This window comes from Vigna radiata, chromosome 11, assembly GCF_000741045.1.
Source record: "Vigna radiata var. radiata cultivar VC1973A chromosome 11, Vradiata_ver6, whole genome shotgun sequence".
Lineage (NCBI taxonomy): Eukaryota > Viridiplantae > Streptophyta > Magnoliopsida > Fabales > Fabaceae > Vigna > Vigna radiata.
Genome location: NC_028361.1, coordinates 3,325,269 through 3,344,744, shown reverse-complemented (window position 1 = coordinate 3,344,744; position 19,476 = coordinate 3,325,269). Strand labels below are relative to the sequence as shown.

The window sequence follows — 19,476 nt, the reverse complement described above, 5'->3', positions numbered from 1 at the left end:
TAATGATATTTGAGAATATTTTTTTAACAATATTTTAATATTATTTATGTGTTTGACTATAATTGATCAATAATAATAATTATAAACATTAACATTGACCAATTAACACGTAAATAATATTAAGATATTTAAAAAAAAATTGTGAAACTATCGTTATATAATATTAAATTCTCACCTTCAGTTTTTTTACTCCATCTTTGAAAGTGGGGATAATGATGAAAGGTCATTCACACACGCGTAAGAGACATAATACATTAATAATGCGATAATTTTGGGTATTTCTTTCAACTTGCTTTTGTTTTTAGGAACGCAAACCTGATTTCATTATAACCTAACAAATTATGTGCTTTTTTAGCCTATAACAAAGGACTAAAAGCTTGGTATTTTTATGAAATGAAATGGTTAAAAAACTAAAAAACGAATAAATATATATTTAAGCTTAGTTTTTATATGTAATTATCTTGATTACAATATTTTGACAACTCCATTTACAACTGTCACCCATCAATTATCTTAAACATTAAGAGGAAAATATTTCATATTTATAATAATTCCATTTTATTTGAGCAGGATTTTTTTTTTATAGTCCATATCTGTGGTCTTTAAACATATTGTGGAGATGAACTTTTGTTCTGATTAAAAATAGTTAATAATACTTAAAAGTTTAGCATACATATGTGGAGAAACTAAGCACATAGACTTGAAGGTATGTTGTGTATTTGGATTTGTAGACATAACAGTAATGGAGTAACTTGTGTGTACAATACTTCATTGTTCTCCTGTGAGACAATTTACCTTCGAAAAGTCCACATACATCACCATTAAAGTTGCTAAAAAGTATTCATGTTTTTTCTTTTATTTGAAATTATTTTAGTCTCGTTGATCATTGTCCAACCAAAAGGGTGAGCAAATAGTTTTTATTTTTGTGTCTCTGTTGCTTAATCAAAGAGAAGTGCGGAATTCACACCTTGAAGAAAGAAGGGAGAAATATTTTGGTGAGACAACACAACCACCTAATTCTTGAACACAAGTAACACCACTTTAAATGTTGATGTCTCAGCACAATATTCCACACTAACATGAAGACTATGTATAAAAAAACATGAATATATGATGTTGGTCATGTCATGATGTGATCCAGCACAGCACGAGTTATAAACATAAACTCAAAAGAAATCACATTATGGTGCAACGGCTCTTTTCTTCAGTTGGCTGTGGGTTTACTTGCTGGAACCTGCTCGACTCAGATGGGTTGTACGTAAATTCCGAAGTATCGAGTCCGTACTGAAAAACAACAGTAATTATGTTAAGACAATAAAACCACACACAACACCTAATCACCAAACAAAGATAACAAGAGAGTTAAAAACGGAAAGACTAATTGAATAATAAATCTAAAAACACGGATTGCTAACCGACAGAGTTTATTGAATTACGCCAATGAATAAAAGGTGTCCTGTTTTGTGTGACATTGGAAAAAAATTAGATGTAATTTAGGTTTAGCCAATCCTTCAAGACATGAATTCAACAGAATGATCTAGATTGAAAAGTTTAGACTCTCTAATGAACTTCTATAACAAAGCCAATTCAATATTCTTCCGAAAAGGAATAATAATCAGTAAACTCATTAAATTTAAAACGATCAACAAATACGTAGAGCAGAAGAAACTACCGTACATGGTTGGACAAAAATAAAAGTTAGGTGATGATCACGTAACCACTTATGAAAATTATTACATTTATCTTTTAATCATTCAAATAAGATCTAATGGGTAATAATCACACATTGATTTCATCTATCATAAAAAAAACTGTCCAGTCACGTGCTGGTTAATCAGTGCCACAAGGCTCACTTTCTGTGTCTGGAATGCTCTATAATTTCTTACAATAATCAACTATTCTCACCTAAATAACTCCCTTATGTGCGTGTGCCTATATGTATAAATAAACATTCTTTGTAAAGATTCTATCTATTGGCTTAGTTTAGACCTTAACCAAGGAAGGCATAAGTCAAAGCCAAATATAAGTGTTTGTATGGGAGAACATTAAATAACCACAAGGCTAAAAAGCTGCATAGCACCGGACACACACAACACAGGTATGGTACCGTGCACCACAATCCAGGAGCACTCATGTTTGTACACAACTGTCAGGACAAAAGACCTCAAAAAACTGCTGAACAGTATTAGATAAAGTCAATTTGGGAGAAAAAGATTGCACCTTCTCCCTCATCCGTGCGCTCCATGCATCACTTCTGCTTGAACGCTGGTCAATTGTCCCAGTAACTGGTAACCCTGTTGTTGAGCCCGCTGCTGGTCTGTTGAGCAATGGCTGCCGCACTTGCTGTCTTGGATTAATATATTCCTCATCACTATCATAATCTGCTGGCCTATTTGCAGCCCTAACAATGAGGGCTAACAGGAAAAGAAGGACCTGCAATGTCATACACATTTCTTAGATAAATATATGATGAATCTTATCCAACTTTTTATGTTCGACAATGTTAGAGACCCAAAAGGTATAAGAATAAACAGGGAAAATGATATATATATATATATATATATATATATATATATATATATATATATTATTCCTCAAAATGAAATATAAAATACAGTAGGATGATGATTCCTAGTGCCGCAAAGCAAGCTCCTCCAGAGAGGTTAACTCCCCCTGGCCATAACAAAATTCCACAATATATTCCCTTCTCTGCCTTATATTTTCACTACTCTCATTCCTTAACTAATTTTGTAACACCTTTTGTCACCTCAGCATTTCTCTTCACACCCTTGTTTCTCCTCTCATACACTCTCCAAATCTTGGGTCTACTTCCAAAGTATACGCCCACATTCCCAGTCCTAACGATACCTGCTTTTTCAATAGGAGCCTCGTCCTCAAGGTTCAACTGAGGAAACTGACTTCTGATTTTAAATTCCTCTTCCCGCGTGGCATCTTCCAATCCTTTTCCATCCCATTGGATAAGCACATGACTAGCAGATTGACCACTTCAATTTGGCCATATGTGTGTGTTTGGTTGGTTAGCAATGATCATTTTGAGGGTTTTTGAAAGCCTGAACAGCTCTTTCCAAAACCTACTCACAAATATTGGATTCCTATCATCAATAATAGAAGCTGGTATTCCATGTAAACACACCACTTCAGAAATAAAAATCTCTTTGTATTCAAATCCTAGTTTGGTATCCCTATTCAGTTTCAAATTTGATTTGATGGACATACACTTTGTACCATTATGCACCCCTTCCACTATTTCTTGAACTCCATCCAAGTGAGGATAGTGAACTACTTGTTACAATTCAACTTCACTATATCTGCATGAGAGAAAATTTGCTCCTATATTCTCTAGACCTGACTTATATTCAATATCAAACTAATAGCCTAACTACTCCATAGCCCAATTTTTTTGATCTATTGTAGTTACCCTTTGTGGTAGTTGTCTCGATTTTTTCCAATTCCTCCTCAATGTGAATGTTCACCACATCAAATAAGACCTGCATTACTGATTAACTAAAGCTACAACCTTCAACTCCTTTTCATGGGCAGACTTGGACAAAATTTGTTTCTCTCAAAACCTTGTTGAAATATGCAGTTGGCTTGCCTCCTTGAGTAAAAATTGCACCGGTTCCTCGTCTAGAAGCATCATTTTCAATTGTAAATTCCACATCCCTCTTCTTTTGGTGCTAGGTAAGTAGGGTATGATAAGATATTTTCCATGAGGTATTCAAATACATTTGAGAAATAGAACTAATATTATATTATAACTCAAGACAAAGTACGGCTTCTCAACACAAGAACATTGTTTCCGAAATTCCTAAATTTCAAAGTTGATTGTTACTAAACTAGCGCATTTCAAACTTCTTTGTCCTTGACCTTTTCTCACTTTGTCTCTTTTGGGCTTCACTTTCTCAACTAAATATCTAATATGAATTGGTGTTAAACTGTACTTTTATTATCTTGGTTCGAAATGAAGTCCACTACTATACCCATATAATGTCATTTCTTAACAATCAAGAAGCATCACAAAAAAGTTGGCTAACAAGTGAGCTGGATCATAAAATCTAGTATCCAAGCAAGGGAGAGGTAGGGACAGCGGCAGGGCAATCCTAATCTCGTTGATGACTCGCATGTTACTAACATGAATCTATTAGCAGGATGGTGGTAATAATCAATCCATTTTCCTTGTCTTCTATGTATCTAGATGTTTTTATCAATAAAAAGCAAAGTACTATTCTCCTTATCAAGAATTCAATCATTCTCAAGCTGTTATTCGCTCAATCATACAATGGATGACTTTATTATAATCCTAGAGACTATTATCTGTGGCCTATAAGGACACGCACAAAGAAACAAGACGACAAAACAATAGAGGAATGTCAATCATACAACTTCTTGCTTACCTGAAAGATGCCAATTCCGAGGGCAACCCATCTCACAATATTCCAATTCTCACTCAGAAATCCATATATTGCATCAAAATCTCCGGTTTTATCTTTCGGAATTTCCTGAATGGAACATATTATAAATGAGAAATACATCTTTAATTTCAGATTACAAATTACCACACACAATTTTACTTACTTCTTTCCAGTTTTTGTCAAAGAATATAAAGGCTGCGCATCCCAGCTCTACCAAGATCAACAATGCCACCAAAATTGAATACTTCGTTCACTTAAGGAAATTAATAACAAATCCTTTGATTAATACAGATTAATGCATGTATATATGTACACACACACGGAGAGAAGAGCAGAAGCTTAAAATCGTGTTTTCTTTGTATATTAGTGGAAATTTATTATATCATGAAATACTTTTAACCGTTGCATAAGACATTCTAATAGGATACACAGCTCAGGCAGCATCCATTCCTTGTTGCAGCTCCAATACATCCAAAACAAGAAATAAGAAAGAGGACTACTCCCACACCAATAAATAAGAAAATAAACCTGCAGAATACGAAATAAAGAATTAGAGTGAGAATGTTCTTTATCAATTTCAAAAAAATAATCATATTTGTTGTGTGTATACTAACTATACTACGAAACCAAAAATGGAACAGTTTATCAATAAAAATAAATGTGAAATGAGTGATTACTCAAGAATGAATAAAATAAGAGAACAACAGGACAAAATACCTTTGGTATTTTATTGGTCTTTTTTTTTCTCACATAAATACATTGTTCAGTAAAAGAAACACTACATCAGAAAAAAATATTCGTTAATTCAAATTTGCACTCTTTGCACCACTCTAGAAAGTGCATAAAGTTGATTATAAGTTTTTTTTTTCTTAATCGGTGACGAGAATGATCAATTATGGATTAATTACATAATTGGATGAAGCTCCAACAACTTTTTAACCGTGAGGCCATGATTTATCCGCCACGAAAGTTCACCTTGAAAATCAGTCTAAACGTACTCAAAATAAAACATAATGATATAGCAGTAGTACACAACTAAAACTAGGGGCTGCAATAGAATCAAATTGAGAGGTTGGTCCTAACTTGGAAGCCCCGTCATCTCTGGCATAGTGCTGAATGCATTTGACCCAATGTTTTCCCATAGCAAATGGGTTTTTAACTCAACACTGCAATTCATTCAATACTTATTATTGTATGGTTACGATTCATTAAATTAAACTCCCACCCCGGGGAAAAAAACCATCATCATGAATGTAATCTATGGCCAAACTACATAACATATAGCAGATTGATGCAGCAAGTCGTATCCGAAACAAAACCTTCAGCATGTCAAGCATAAACATAAGTCAATGTATATGCCCCAAAAGTGGCGAGAAGAGGGTAGCACACATACCAAGCCCTAGGCAAGTTATCAAGAAAGCTGTCTGATAGAGACACGGCCATAAGCATGGGCCGGCCTAGTTGAATCAGAGCAGAATCATCACTGACAGGAGAAATATCAGGAGTGTCATCATCTGAAGCTTTAGAGAATAGAACAAAAAGATAGATTCCATAGCCCACTATGGCAAGACCAGTGAGGCTCAATATGAAGTTCAAAACCTTCAAAAGGCATTCCCAGCATCCCCTACATGCCATCCTCTACCTATAACGGTACTTCAGGACCTGTGCCCTATATATATTTCCTGCAGAAACATATAGGCACTTCCAGATAGTATCAAGAAATAAAACAAAACTACCACATCAATTATAACGCCGGCAGTTCAATTAAAATTTTAAGAGCTAACTTAAACTGATATTCACAACTTAATGCATGTTTGAATTTCAGTTAGGAGAGGTTAAAAGCACTTTTACTTCCGAAGGTATAATTTCTTCCTTCTTCGTTTAGAGTACTGAAATTCAAAATTATTAACTGAAATTCGCAAAAATATTTTTTCAACCTTCATCCAAACATAGTCTTAATAGTTTAATTTGCAAAAGACAGAAAAACATTTCCAAAACGAAAAAAAGGAAAGCGATATCCCCCAATTATATAAAGAATAAACGCAATTCTATATCCCTAATTCCCTTTTATATAAAAGTTGTGATATATTGCTCAGCTTGCAATCGAACCCTATTCGCATCAAAGTACAACTCAGAAAACTAACAAGTAAGAACTTCTGCGATTCCTTAAACGAGAAATAAACTACGAGAAGATATGAGTGGGTCTAAGCTGCGAGAACTTACAGAAGAAATCGACGATTATGAATTGCAAAATCGGAATTCAAATTAAGTTATTCACACGGAAGAGAAGAGATGAGAAAAGAAGAAGGAAAAAAATCACAGAACACAAAATGCCACTCTGGCATTGGATGAATCCTCTACTACAGCGTCCATAAAATCGTAGAAGATCTCTGCCTTTAGTTTTACGTACAGAAAAGTATTAACCGTTGGATCTTTTTGAACGGTAAGATTCGCTTTGGGGTTTATTATCATACAGCCAGCACCCCAAATTGCGGGCGATGGACATCCATTTAAATGACATGTTTGCCCTCCAACTTCGACACTCTGGTCTGGATCACTATAAACAGAGTTTTAATTTATTTATAATAAAAATAATTAAAAATAAAAGTCTTTGGAATGGAAGCATAGAAGAAACCTGTCTTTCATAGCTTTAAGAATTCCGTTTAAAAGAAAAATAAAAATTATATGTTTCTTATATTTTACGGAACTATTCATTTACAACCTTCACCTATTTACAATATTGTCTGTCATAAAAAAGATGCACGTGGTCTATTAAAAATATTATTTTAATTTGAATAAGCACATTCTTTTAATGCCGAAACGAGCACGTGTTCCACCATCCTTTTTCACTCATCATAGTTTTTTTTATAGATTTATTTTCATCGTTATTTAAATAAAATGTTCATTTATAAATTTAATTTTCATCAATTTAGAACAGTGATATTTTCTTCTCTTAAAAGAGTGTAAGAAAAACCTACAAAAGACACACTCGAAAAAAGAGTACTAGACGAGAAAATTAATATATTTAGACTTAATTTGAATCTTTTAATATAGTCCCAATGACTTATAAAAAATATTTATTTTATATTTTACTTTTGTTAAAAAATTAGAACATTTTAAGTTCTCTTTATTAGTTTATTTTTTCTGATAAAAAAACAACCAAAGAAATTTCAAATATCAGATGGGGCCTTAACTATTAACAGTGATGTTTAAAACATATATGTATTGGTTATATCAAAATTAACCTCTTTTAAAGAAAGTGATGAGTTTATGCAGCTTAATTTGGAATTGTTTCCAAAAGGTCAAAAGGAAAAATTGAGCTAAAAACCAGAAGGATGGCCCCAGCCAAACTGAATTCTATGAACTAAAAGCTGAAATAGCTGACTGAACAAATTGAATTGGGAAAGAACAAGTTAGCATCCACCAAGGCCTGGACTCATCTTTATTCAAAACATTATCCTAACTACCCTTTTCCATTATTATAATTATACACCTCAACTAGGCCCCATCTCAACTGCACCAAGACACCCCAAATCCTGATATAAATTTCTACATGGACCCCAAAAACGGTCACTTTCAACCCCCAAAATCATCATCAACTATTTTGAGCCTCAGCATTTTGTGCAAAGCTTCATCAAATGGAGCCATAAACTTCTGAGTGCTGTTTTTAATATTTTAGTTTTGTGTTTTGGCAAGTGGGATGAATAGAATCAGTGCATAGTCCATTTGTGCTGCATCATGGTGTTGTATGACCAGACCTGATATCACACCATATCATATCAACCATTAACAATCAGCAGCTTAAGAAGGGACAGCATGAGTGGTCGGTGTACGGTGGGGACCACAAGTGGTCCTTGTGGTCCCAACTTCCAGTCATATCTACCACTGTGGTTGCAACCTGAAGGGAATTTGAGAAATAAAAAATAACTACAATACTCAACAGGGAGTTGATATGTGACTCAACAGGGCAGCCCCATCATCATCATCTGTGGGAGCCGGTGGTGGGGTCATTGGTACACGTCAGCAGGGTTTTGGAGCAGAAGAACCCTTGTTGCCAAGAGGGATGCTGGATATGCCTTGTTTGGAGAGCTCAGCCAACACACTATCCGTGGAAGGAGCTTTGAGTCCTAAGGGCAATGGTAGCCATGGCTTGTTAATTGCTTCCTTCACAACCTTGTCTACCACCTCCTCTGCCTGCGTGCATGCATGCATGCATGGAACACACTGTATCAGGAACATTTCATTGTACGTTCATAACTCAAAACATTAGACAAGTCCATTAAGAAATGGCGCATTACAACAAGTGAGCAACCATGCCATTGAGCACTAGAACAACATTGGTCCATATCAAATCCAATATATGCATGATCATACACATTTTTTCAACTAGAGAAAATTTTCATGATGACTTTGTCGGAGGAAAGTATTGCATTACCGGATGATGCTCAAAGGAGCTACGCGGCATGCTGAATCTATAATCCATTGGTTTAGGAGTGTGCAATCCAGGTATATTCTGCAGTTTCATAACAATATCTGATTAGCATCACTTTGACAGATAATTTAATTACTATAAAGGGTAAATTACGCACATGTGGCTATATTACATGAACAAGTAGCATTGAAATGGAATCAAATTAAGTTGTTGAAACTTACTTGATTGAAGGGAAAACCAGGAGCTTGAGGAGGTGGGAACAATGGGCATCCCCAAGCATCCACATGCATCTGAAACATCAAGTCACCGAATATCAAACTGCATAACATACAACAAAAAAGCATATTTGATGATATGAAATAACATATATTCTGCTTTTATTCCAAATAAAAAGATTACCCCCGGATAAGGCTTCCAGTTCCAACTTTCTGTTGGATGCCACAAGGGGTACGCAGGAGGCCCCCAAATCTGTACAGCAGCTGTTTGACTTCCTGGTTGTCCCCACATAGGATATATAGGTGCTGGAGAAATGGTTTGATTAGAGTGATAGGGAGGGTAGGCCATGATTGGTCTTTGCAGATAAAAGTTCCTTTGCATTGCATCTCTTTGATTATGCCATTTTCGATCTTCTTCCCCAGGTGCACTCTGTCTCTTGTGCATTCTATATTTCTGTTCAACATAAAGTTGTTACTTGATCTTACCACATACCTTTTCTTTACTACCAGAAAGATTTTGAAAAACAAATAGTCATTTTATGTTGCAGCGTTGGGATAGAAACTATAGCCAGAAGTATAATAAGAACCTGAAGATGGCTTGCCACATTGTGCCGTGTCAAACCTTCCACTTTCATTATCTCCAATATTCTAGAAGGAATGGCTTGATCAATGCCTAGTTGTTCAACAGCCTTTACAAATTTTTTATGCAGCTCGGACGTCCAGTCTACCTGAACCCAAAATCACGTACAATGACTTTTTCAGATAATCATACAAGGATACCATTTTGCACAACCGAAAAAAATGTTATGGAGAAAAATAAGGATAAGCAACAAACAACACAAGATTTACTAAGACTCTCTGACAACAAATCCAAGTGTTTCAGGTGAAAGAACAATTCATGGATAAGATGCAGTTGAAATATTTAACAAGTTCAACAACTGCCATTTTTTAGTTGAATAATTATTATTGATATACAGATCAGCAGTTACATCCAAGCTCCACAATTTTTCCTTAAACAGGCCAACACATTCTATTTAAAACAGTACACAAGGAATAGAGATGATGATAAGAGCCATGCCATGAGATTCTATCAAGCTATTTCAGTAGCAAAATCCCATTGGAAGTGTACCTTCTAAGATTGACAATCATGAAGCTGTTAATATTTGACAATGTCTTGTATAATGTTTTCTTTAACAATTCAAAGCATGCAGCTACAACGTGTTAAAAACATAGACAGGTTAAACAAAAGTTTGAAATAATTTGTAGTTACATGTGCCAAACTAGTGCCATTGATTTAAACTACATGAACATGAGTAAGAAAGTGTTAAAGGGAAAGAATGAAGAGCAGAGTATTATTGGTGTTGATGTTAATGTTGGTATTTCCCAATTAAGCGAGAGGTTTACATTATATAAATATGCATTTGATAAAATAGCTAGTAGTCATGATTCAGCTTACTTTCATCTTCTTCCTGTTAGCTTTAATCTCACATGAATCATTAAGAACTCCCATCTTTTTTGGAGATGTGTGACCATCTGCATTGCTGAGAAACTTTTCATTCTGTAGATTCAGTGAAACAGCTCTCTCGCCCTTGGAACCATCGGCAAAATCCTCTTCCTCCTTAATCGGAGTCTCCTCAGGTTCAGTTGGTTGAGGAGTACTTTCAGCATTCAAATTCTCACATGAAGTTTCGACTGATTTGCATTCCCCATCATGTTCTCCACTTTCTTTTTCTATTGAGAAATTAGTCTGCTCATGGCAATCTCCATCATCCAATAACCGTGTCCCATGTTTCAATTGTGGGGTTGAAGGAGCCGGATATTTATCACATACAGATTGCTCATTGTCATTATCACCAAATCTGGACACATTCTCTAAATCAATCGACATCGTCCTTTTATGAGTTTTATCTTGTTCATTGCCTGTTTGAAGCTGCAGCACTGATTCTACAGATTCTTTGACAGGTTTTAATGACTCAGACAGACCATTTGCCCTAGAATTAAAGGCCTGCATGAAATTCAACCACTTTAAAAACTACTTCATTCATTTCATTGTAACAATAAATGTCATCAAAATGTTGCCAAAACCGACAAACCCTGTGAACAACATGCTGCCAAATATTTTTGAGCTTGTCCTCAGAGAGCGGTTTACTGAGAAACTCAACGGCACCAAGCTTCAAAAGAAGAAAATATATCACAAATTAAAACGGAATGCATCAACAATCATGATTGTACAATATAATCAAATATTAATCCACATGTACTTTACCAAGGATAAATAAACCAAAATCTTACCGCAATGCATTTCATCGTGGTGTTCAGGCACTGATTCTTTGAAATCACTGCATGAAAAATTGTAAGTAATAAGTATCATTGGTTAGAAAATTTATAACAAACACAAGATAGCCCTAAAGAAAACTTTGTTCTCATATTTCCCATGTCATGCTTCCTTGTAGATCATTCATCGATTAAATTGCTTAAAGCTTGAAAAGAAGTTTTCATTTTATAAAACCACAGCAAGCAACAATCACAACACAAAAAAAAAAAAAAAAAAAAAAAAAAAAAAAAAAAAGAGGAAATAGAGATTAAATAAAAAGAAACTACAAGTATTACTAATTTCTATTACTCTAGTAAGTGACAATTAAAATTGGTTTTGCAAGAAACAATAATTTTCCTTCTTTTAGGAATTAAATTTGAATTGACCTACAGACTAGACAGTTGACTGTAAACATCATAACAATGAAATTGTTGATGATAAAAAATACAAGAAATTAATCAGAAAATTCAGGCTTGTATTTGTGCTTACTAATGGTAGGCAAGTCCTTTGCATTCTCAAGAAATTTGAAACCTCCAAGGCTGCTGCTTGTACTCACCTACGATTCAGATCGATCCCAGTGGTTACAGATCATCATATTACAATGCAAAAAAGATCAATTCCAAGTTTAAGATGTAGATATTGCCAAAGTGAGACAAACAGTGCCAAGATATTATTAGAGAAAAATGCACAAGGTGATAAAGTTTTCATTTATTCTCAGCTTTTCACAAGGTGATAATATTATGTTTTTGGAATCACCTAATCATTATGCCAGAGAGCTACCAACTTTCCGTATTCACCCCATTCTAAACTAGCATACTAAACAACGTCCCTTTTATGTTTACCTTTTGTTCAAATTTTACAACTATGATATGATGATTTATCGTTTATACTTAAAATAAAAGTTCATTACCTCCACTATGGCAACATGGAAGCCTTCAGGGCTACTTGAGACTGCTGACAAAGCTTCATTCTCGTCATAGAAGGTAGAAACTGCACAGAAATGCTGAGGTTTACATAACATATTGAAGGAATAACAAGAATGTGCAGGAAACAAGGAAGAGCTTGGTGGTGGATGAAAAGAATGTTTTGAATTTAATTATATGTCAGTCAAAGTATAATTAGGTTGGTGTCAACTGATTCATATTCTCTGAGAAATTAGAAGCCCATCAAAATCCAAATGCACCACCAAAAATAGAATAGATTCATTAGTCCATAAAGTCAGATAACAGAGCATTCCTTTATCAAAAATACCTTTGGAATTTGGACCACTTAGCCTAAAGCGCAAATGAAAACTTTTGCACCTTAATAAACCATCTAGAGAAATACCACATATGCTAACATCAAGCATCAAAAAAGGAGGGCAAATCTAGCCACATTTCAAAAGCTTCAATGAAATAAAATCCCATTCCACAATTTCCCAAAGAACCAAATAAGGGCTATCTAAAGCAGTGCCGCTTTACAAGATGCCATTCTACAAAATGGGGACCAACTTTACCCACTAATTAAGGAAAATGAGATTAGCAATGCCAAAGTTTCAAGAAGATGTGAAACATACCAAAAATAAAAAATAAAGGGATCCAAAAAGTCTCACCATGATAGTCCATGGCCTCAAGTTGTTCTCCTATCTCAGCAGCAGAACTTCTATCTCCGTCAAGTACAAGAACCCTGAGTCCCTTTGGAAAATCCTTCCATCCTTGTAAATCATTGGCAGTGCAAACCATAGCTGGTTTGGCATCGTCACTCAGCTCCCAACCGATGCAATAGATCAATGTTGACTTCGAACATATAATCCCTTCTGCAAGATCCGTGAGATCACAAGCTTGAATTTGTTGAACGGAGCACAGAAAAACAAGGAAAAAAGTGAAGCAGAAACTCCACAGAAACTTGAATTTGCTCACATGGTAAAGAGCTTTCGAAATGTGGAATGCTAACAAGACATCCAAAGTCAGAAGTCAAAACCATATCAAAGTTCAGTTTGAGAATCACAAACTCTGATCGCTCATGAAACAGCTCTTAATTAAAAAATCAGAAGATTCGTACTCATTCTCCAGCACATTTCCTCCAACAAAGAAAGAAAATCAAAATATGTACTTCATACCATAAACTGTAAAGATCTCACTTGCAAATGAAATGAAACCTTCACAGAACAGCAAACAGACAAAGACACAGGCAAGATCTCCAACTATCATAGCAGAACATGACAAGAAACTGGGCCAGACAGCAACACGAAACCGTGAACCAACCCAGAAAAATAAGTAAACAAAACAACCCAAAGTGGAAAACATGTCATGCCATGCACATATTATAATCTAAAAAGGCGAAGAGAAAGCAAAACAAAACCAAACCAAACCAAAATAGCTGAATTCTCCAATAATGGACACATGAACAAGGGAGAATCAACATGCACAGTGAAAGTGGTTCTTTTCTAAGACTTTTCTTTTCTTCTACTACCTTGGCTGAATGGAAAATGCCCCACCAACTCCTCTAACCAAAGTTGTGCACTTTCTCCTCCTATTTCATCCAAGACAAAGAAAGCACATAGAAAGGGAGAGGGAAGAGAAGAGAAGTGAGTAAGGAGGTTTAATTACGGTCGTTGCAGGGTGTCTGTGTGAATACTGAACAATTGCAATCGCTCCTTGACAACCACATAATATGCAGAAAAAGAGTCAATCAACTATTCTGCCACAACTTCAAGGCTCGAATTCCAAATCTACCCTCATTTTTTTTACCACTTCTTCTGTCAAAATCTCACCTTCTATTTTCTATAATTTAAGTTCCAAATAAATACATTGTCTTCAATTGTATAAAGTTTGAAACTTTTTTTACTTTACAATGGATCTCAGTGTTTCATTTATCTTAGAAGCGAGAATACTGTGTCCCTGTAAGATGGACTTTTTCTGTTTACTTCTTTCTTTATGTATTGAATCATTATGACATAATCATAGGTTTCTTCATTTTCTTGTTTCAGTCATTGGTGCTACAGATTTTACTGACAAATAAAAATTGTTGAAAAATCTACTTCAATTGAATGGTAATTTTTTTCTTGCAGTTTCAATACAGATTTACCTTAGAACCATAAAAAAATACAAAAGCATACGGTAATAGTGAAAAAAAAAAAAGTTAAATGGTATAAGTTCATAAATCCATAAATAAAGCACTTTCAGAATACACTGCAATTGGTCATATGTACCACAGTTTATCATTATTATTGTGTACCTATAATTAGAAATTACTGAAAATATATACATAAGGGCAATATTCCTTATATGGGAAAAATGCTAAACAGGGAGAAGGATAAGAATGTTAATTTTTCAGGCACTGACAAAAGAGCTTTTTAAGTCAAATGGTATCAAAATTGATTGCATATAGAGAAAAAAAACAACACATAGCTAACTAAGTTTAAATCTTGGTAATATGTTAACCAAATGACAGTGCGGTAAAATGTCAAATCTCACAGTAAAAAAAGTACACACAAAATGCAAAATGTAGAAGTCAAGTTTAGTCTATAAAAATTATGAGTAGTGTAATTCTGAATCTATCTTAGTTCCTTTGTGAAACTTTAAAGTTAGGTGAATGTAATATGCAAAGTTTCTTTTTAAGTTATTGATTTGCATTAAAGATGTATTTTTCAAATTTTTTATTTGATCACTTTTTTCAAAATTTGAAACACAACTATATATACTTTGCAAGAAATAAAAGGGAAAATACACAAGTTGATCTAAAAAATGACTCTTTTAAAAGCAAATAAATTTGTTGAAATTAACCTAATCAGATGTGGATCGATTTCCAAATTAGGAAGAAATTGGTTTACATAATCATAACCATCAATTGCATAATAGTACAAAATTAGCTGTGTCCATTAGCTAGCTAAAAAAAATATAAGATGAACTAAATATTTTAATTTGATTTGATTAATATAAGACATGAAATAGGATAACAAAATTATCACTACATCATTTATATGTACTATTTGTTTAATATTTTGCTTATACATGTTGATCTGCACAAGTTTGAACTAATCATTGTGAGATGGATTAATAAAATTAATCTACAAAATTAACTAATGCTGTTTGAGTCAATTCAACTTATTTTTTTTAAGTCAAATGCAAAAAACTAAAAGAACTAGACAAACCAACCTCCATTTTTTGAGTCAAGATATGCAAATGACAATTAGTTTAAATAATTATTAATTAAAATCAAATATTAAAGGTTTTTATGTTAAATTCAAGTACAACATCTATAATGTCTACCCTTTCAGGTAATCTTGATGAAGAACAAATCCAACATTGAGTATTTTTGTTCACATGCTATATGTATGTTAGTTGAAAGATAATTAATAATTATGTTGGAAGTATGGTCATTTTATTTTATTTTAATTATTTGTTAAAGGTCTAAAAAGCTACTATTAATTATGAGGATTACATAACATTTAATTAGCAATCAGATTGATATAAAGTGTGTGTTGATTACTACCTACAAAAAGGTAGAAAAGAGAATATTTTTGGTTGGGCAAAGTGTCTCCTAAAAGACAATAATAGCTAATTACCTTTTACTAAATCAATGAAACAATAATTGCCAAAAGAAAATTGACATGACTTTTGACCTTCCTCAATAGTTTGTTTGCCATCATATTTCGTCCCATGTGATGCATCATGTACAATTTTAGTCACTTTCCTTGTAAAAATGTCACCACACATGTAATAAATCTTAAAGTTGGTACAATTAGATAACTTTTTTGGATTAATGATTTATCACCCTTATTTTAATACCAACATTTTAACATGATATTTTAAATAATAAAGTTTGATAACTTATTTCTTTCTCTCTTTTTTTTAGGGTATAGTTATTATTTGTAAAAAATGTAATTGCAAAATTTCTAGTGTTTAAAAAAAAGTAAGACAATTAAAAACTTAAAAAAATAGTAAGAAGAGACAACCAACATAAATTTAAATTTAGGGGAGCCAAATACTTAATAAGCCATTCATGCATATAATTAAATTTAAGATTAGATGTTTTAACTTTGTGTATTCTTTAGTATATATCACATCAATTATTTGTAGAGATATAATCCATTTGTGAAAGGATTATATATGTCAATGATTTTTTTAACAGTTTTTTTTAAATAGATTATGTGATACTATTTTATTCGTTCATTAATTATCACGTAGTATAAAAGAATTATTAAGAAAATTGTTAAAAAAATATATATTTTTTTAATTTTTTATATTTCTTTTCAAACCATGACATCATAACATTGGTAAAATCTTTTGTTAGATACGATTTGAGTATTATGCAGTATTTTGGATATCTATCTATCTTTTCCAATAATTTAGAAGTGGGGTAAGTAAATATAAAATTTGCTTTTATGGAATATTTCATGTGAATTGCAGTGTATACAATATTGGTAATGATATTTTAGAAGAAGGACAATTTAGTAATTGAATAATTGGTACTTGTTAAGTTGCTTAAACATGTGTATGAAGTTAGATTGTTAATTAGATTGTAAGTTAGTTGGAGTAATCAAATGCACTGAATTCCACTCCACTTATTATTATAGCAACCACTCAACTTTATAATTGTATTATAACTCAAGTTTTAACAAACAAAAAATTGTAGTAATGTTAGTTTTACTAATTTAAGATTAGAGATTAAACTGGTTTAATTAACTTAACTAAAAACCCATTTGATTTTTCTTTTTTTTTTTTATATATTTCTAAATCAATGAAACATTTTAAAATCAATATTGTAATTTTTTCATTGTGTGAAGTAGCATTTGATTGTACGGTACTTTTTTGGTGAGACTTGAGAAAAGTTTGCAAGGTGTTCATGATTTATGTTAGAAAGTGATGACAATTTAGTCACATGCACTTGTCAGTGTCACAACTACCTATAAGTAAACCAGAACAAAAATATTCATAAATGGTGAAAAATATATGTTCTTGTTTACTCTCTGTTGTCTACTTATATATTATTTTCAAAAACTCAATAATACTTATTATTTTCCAAACAATTTTTTATTGGCAGATACTCATCAAGAGAATAAGAATAAGAGGCTATATAAAATTCAGCCAAATCGATAGATTTTAGTCAAATTCAATTAACAATATAAAATGTTTAATTCTTTCATTATTTTGATTGTATAAAGATAAATTAAAAAAAAAAATAAAAATGAAAGAAGAAAGAGAAACGATGAAGAAGAGAAGACAAAAGTGATAATACAACAACATAAGTAAAAACAACAAAAATAAAAAATGATAATAGAACAATCAACATCCATGGAAACAACAAAGACTATAATGACGAAGTTACAGGAAAATGAAGACGAGGAAGATAAACTAGAGATGGTGAAAAAGAGAATGATAATGAAGACAAAAGAAAAAGAAAATTATCAATTAATAGATAATTATGGATGTATTTTGATAATTGGTAATTGTTGACGATTCTTACTTATATATAAATAAAAAAGTTTGACAAACATTTTATAAACATAGTTTTTTAGCAGTGACTTACAATTACTAACAAAATTTATCCATTAACAAATCTATTATATTTTTTGGTAATGCTTTTTAGAAGTTGTTGAAAGCTAAAAATAATTGGTGAACATATTTGTGAATTATGAAAATGTATACTTTTCGAAGACAAAAACATAACAGGAAAAACAGTGTTAGAAAGTGTTTTAGTGAGCAAACAAAACCATCGCCCACAGTTTGTAAGGGTGCATGAAAACAGAGTGCTTGGTTTGTTGTGTAGTCATTGGTTTTCTTTTTATCTTGTAGGTAGTGGAAGTCCTACAAACTAAATCATACCATAGATCTTTGTCTGCTCCATATTCACTTTTCACTGTTCAATATCGTCAATTTCTCAATCATTTTCTCTGTTTTCAAATCCCAGATGTTCAAGGACCATTTGCAAAACACCCAGAATTCAAAATGCTGCCTAATTAAGGAACTTGTCCTTGTCCAATCATATATACTTGGTTTAGTGCTAGTGATGATTTTTACTGTGTGGAAACATGTTATGCTTAATCACATATTCAACTTACGTTATTGAGTAAAAGAACCTTTGTCGTTTGGTTGATTTTACTGTCACATCATTACCTTCCTGCTTTTCATTCTGCTCATAATTTCAACTTCTTTTTGCCACTTTGCTTCAGAACCACATTTAGTTTCTCATTTCCGACCTTTGGTTTCAATTTTGTTTCTTTCAAAATAGCTAATCTTTTGGAAACAATTCAAAATAGTTGAATTTGAAAGTGACAGTAATAAATAGCTCAAAGAAAAAAACGTGACTGCAGTGGTAATAGTGTGAATGGACCTTAATGAATCAAAAGGTTGAGGTGCGTGGAAAAATTTATCAAACTATCAAACACCTTCATGCATGTGTAATTAAGGTGAAACGTGTCAAAAACTAAAACACAAAAATAAAACGCCCACCGTGGGGCTCGAACCCACGACCACAAGGTTAAGAGCCTTGCGCTCTACCAACTGAGCTAGACGGGCTCTTGTTTATCTAATTTTTAGTTCAGTTTTTAATCTAAATAATTTAGTAAAGAATAGAGTGAAACTTTATACGCAAGAACCATTGTATGCTTAAAATCCCCAGTTAGCTTTTTCTTTTGGTAGAATAATAAAACGTATAGAAGAATAATGTAGTCAATAGAAGACTGTTTTATCAGTGATTTACAGATATTATGCTGTGTTTAATCTTTTTTTGAAACTAACCTTGGTTAAAAATTTAGAAAAAACCCTTCTGAATTATTAGCTTATTACGGAGAAACAAATATTCGAGTGGAAAGGAGGTACAAATATCGAAGGGGGTTACTTCCTGTACCTCCCCAATTCCAACCCCCACCCCCCATTTCATTTTTGCCCTTTGCTCTAACTTTTCTATTCCAATTTTATCCTTTAGCAAAAATTTATATTTAGAAATAAAATTTTATAATTTTATTCTCCCACCCCCACAAAACCTATTTATTCTTTTTTTTTTCTATCTTCATGCTTTCATCTTTACGCTCTCTTCCCAGGAATTCTTTGTTCTATTTTTCTAGAAATTCTTTCTCTCATTCTTCTTGTATTTCAAGTG

The 19,476-nt window shown here is 32.9% G+C and overlaps 2 protein-coding genes and 1 non-coding gene across 7 annotated transcripts; all 3 read right to left on the bottom strand.

Moving 5' to 3' along the window:
* Window positions 1–934: 934 nt before the first annotated feature.
* On the bottom strand, window positions 935–6,794 carry LOC106778028 (tobamovirus multiplication protein 2A). 3 transcript variants are annotated; one of them, XM_014665913.2, is made up of 7 exons: window positions 6,657–6,794; window positions 5,827–6,134; window positions 4,862–4,961; window positions 4,597–4,677; window positions 4,416–4,520; window positions 2,221–2,433; window positions 935–1,284 (listed from the first exon to the last, which is right to left on the bottom strand). In XM_014665913.2, exons 2-7 carry the CDS (start codon window positions 6,066–6,068, stop codon window positions 1,177–1,179), a joined length of 849 nt encoding a protein of 282 aa, XP_014521399.1. In that variant the 5' UTR covers window positions 6,069–6,134; window positions 6,657–6,794; the 3' UTR covers window positions 935–1,176. The 3 variants fall into 3 exon arrangements, with proteins under 3 accessions (XP_014521399.1, XP_014521398.1, XP_022643306.1); XM_014665912.2 differs by having other exon boundaries at window positions 5,827–6,115; XM_022787585.1 differs by lacking the exon at window positions 6,657–6,794 and having other exon boundaries at window positions 5,827–5,916; window positions 6,033–6,087.
* A 954-nt stretch (window positions 6,795–7,748) lies between these two features.
* Window positions 7,749–14,057, bottom strand: LOC106777717 (two-component response regulator-like APRR2). Of its 3 annotated transcripts, XM_022787536.1 has the most exons (13): window positions 13,846–14,037; window positions 13,293–13,321; window positions 12,986–13,189; window positions 12,305–12,384; window positions 11,884–11,950; window positions 11,373–11,419; window positions 11,174–11,251; window positions 10,537–11,085; window positions 9,668–9,808; window positions 9,265–9,534; window positions 9,087–9,155; window positions 8,869–8,946; window positions 7,749–8,627 (listed from the first exon to the last, which is right to left on the bottom strand). In XM_022787536.1, exons 3-13 carry the CDS (start codon window positions 13,113–13,115, stop codon window positions 8,454–8,456), a joined length of 1,683 nt encoding a protein of 560 aa, XP_022643257.1. In that variant the 5' UTR covers window positions 13,116–13,189; window positions 13,293–13,321; window positions 13,846–14,037; the 3' UTR covers window positions 7,749–8,453. The 3 variants fall into 3 exon arrangements, with proteins under 3 accessions (XP_022643257.1, XP_014520918.1, XP_014520921.1); XM_014665432.2 differs by lacking the exon at window positions 13,293–13,321 and having other exon boundaries at window positions 13,983–14,057; XM_014665435.2 differs by lacking the exon at window positions 13,293–13,321.
* A 4,763-nt stretch (window positions 14,058–18,820) lies between these two features.
* Window positions 18,821–18,893, bottom strand: TRNAK-CUU. The gene has a single exon. It is a non-coding gene; the product is annotated as a tRNA-Lys (tRNA).
* Window positions 18,894–19,476: the final 583 nt, after the last annotated feature.

Bases quoted from the DNA above. Each gene is read 5' to 3' on its own strand.
- LOC106778028 (XM_014665913.2), bottom strand. From the start codon at position 6,068: ATGGCATGTAGGGGATGCTGGGAATGCCTTTTGAAGGTTTTGAACTTC. The intron at 4,521-4,596 runs GTAAGTAAAATT...TGTTCCATTCAG, and splicing joins TTGACAAAAACTGGAAAGAA to GAAATTCCGAAAGATAAAAC. The intron at 1,285-2,220 runs GTGCAATCTTTT...GTTGTTTTTCAG, and splicing joins GCGCACGGATGAGGGAGAAG to TACGGACTCGATACTTCGGA.
- LOC106777717 (XM_014665432.2), bottom strand. From the start codon at position 14,043: ATGTGGTTGTCAAGGAGCGATTGCAATTGTTCAGTATTCACACAGACA. The intron at 13,190-13,982 runs GTAATTAAACCT...CGGATCTTGCAG, and splicing joins ACAGACACCCTGCAACGACC to AAGGGATTATATGTTCGAAG. The intron at 9,809-10,536 runs GTAAGCTGAATC...TTTTGGGTTCAG, and splicing joins CTAACAGGAAGAAGATGAAA to GTAGACTGGACGTCCGAGCT.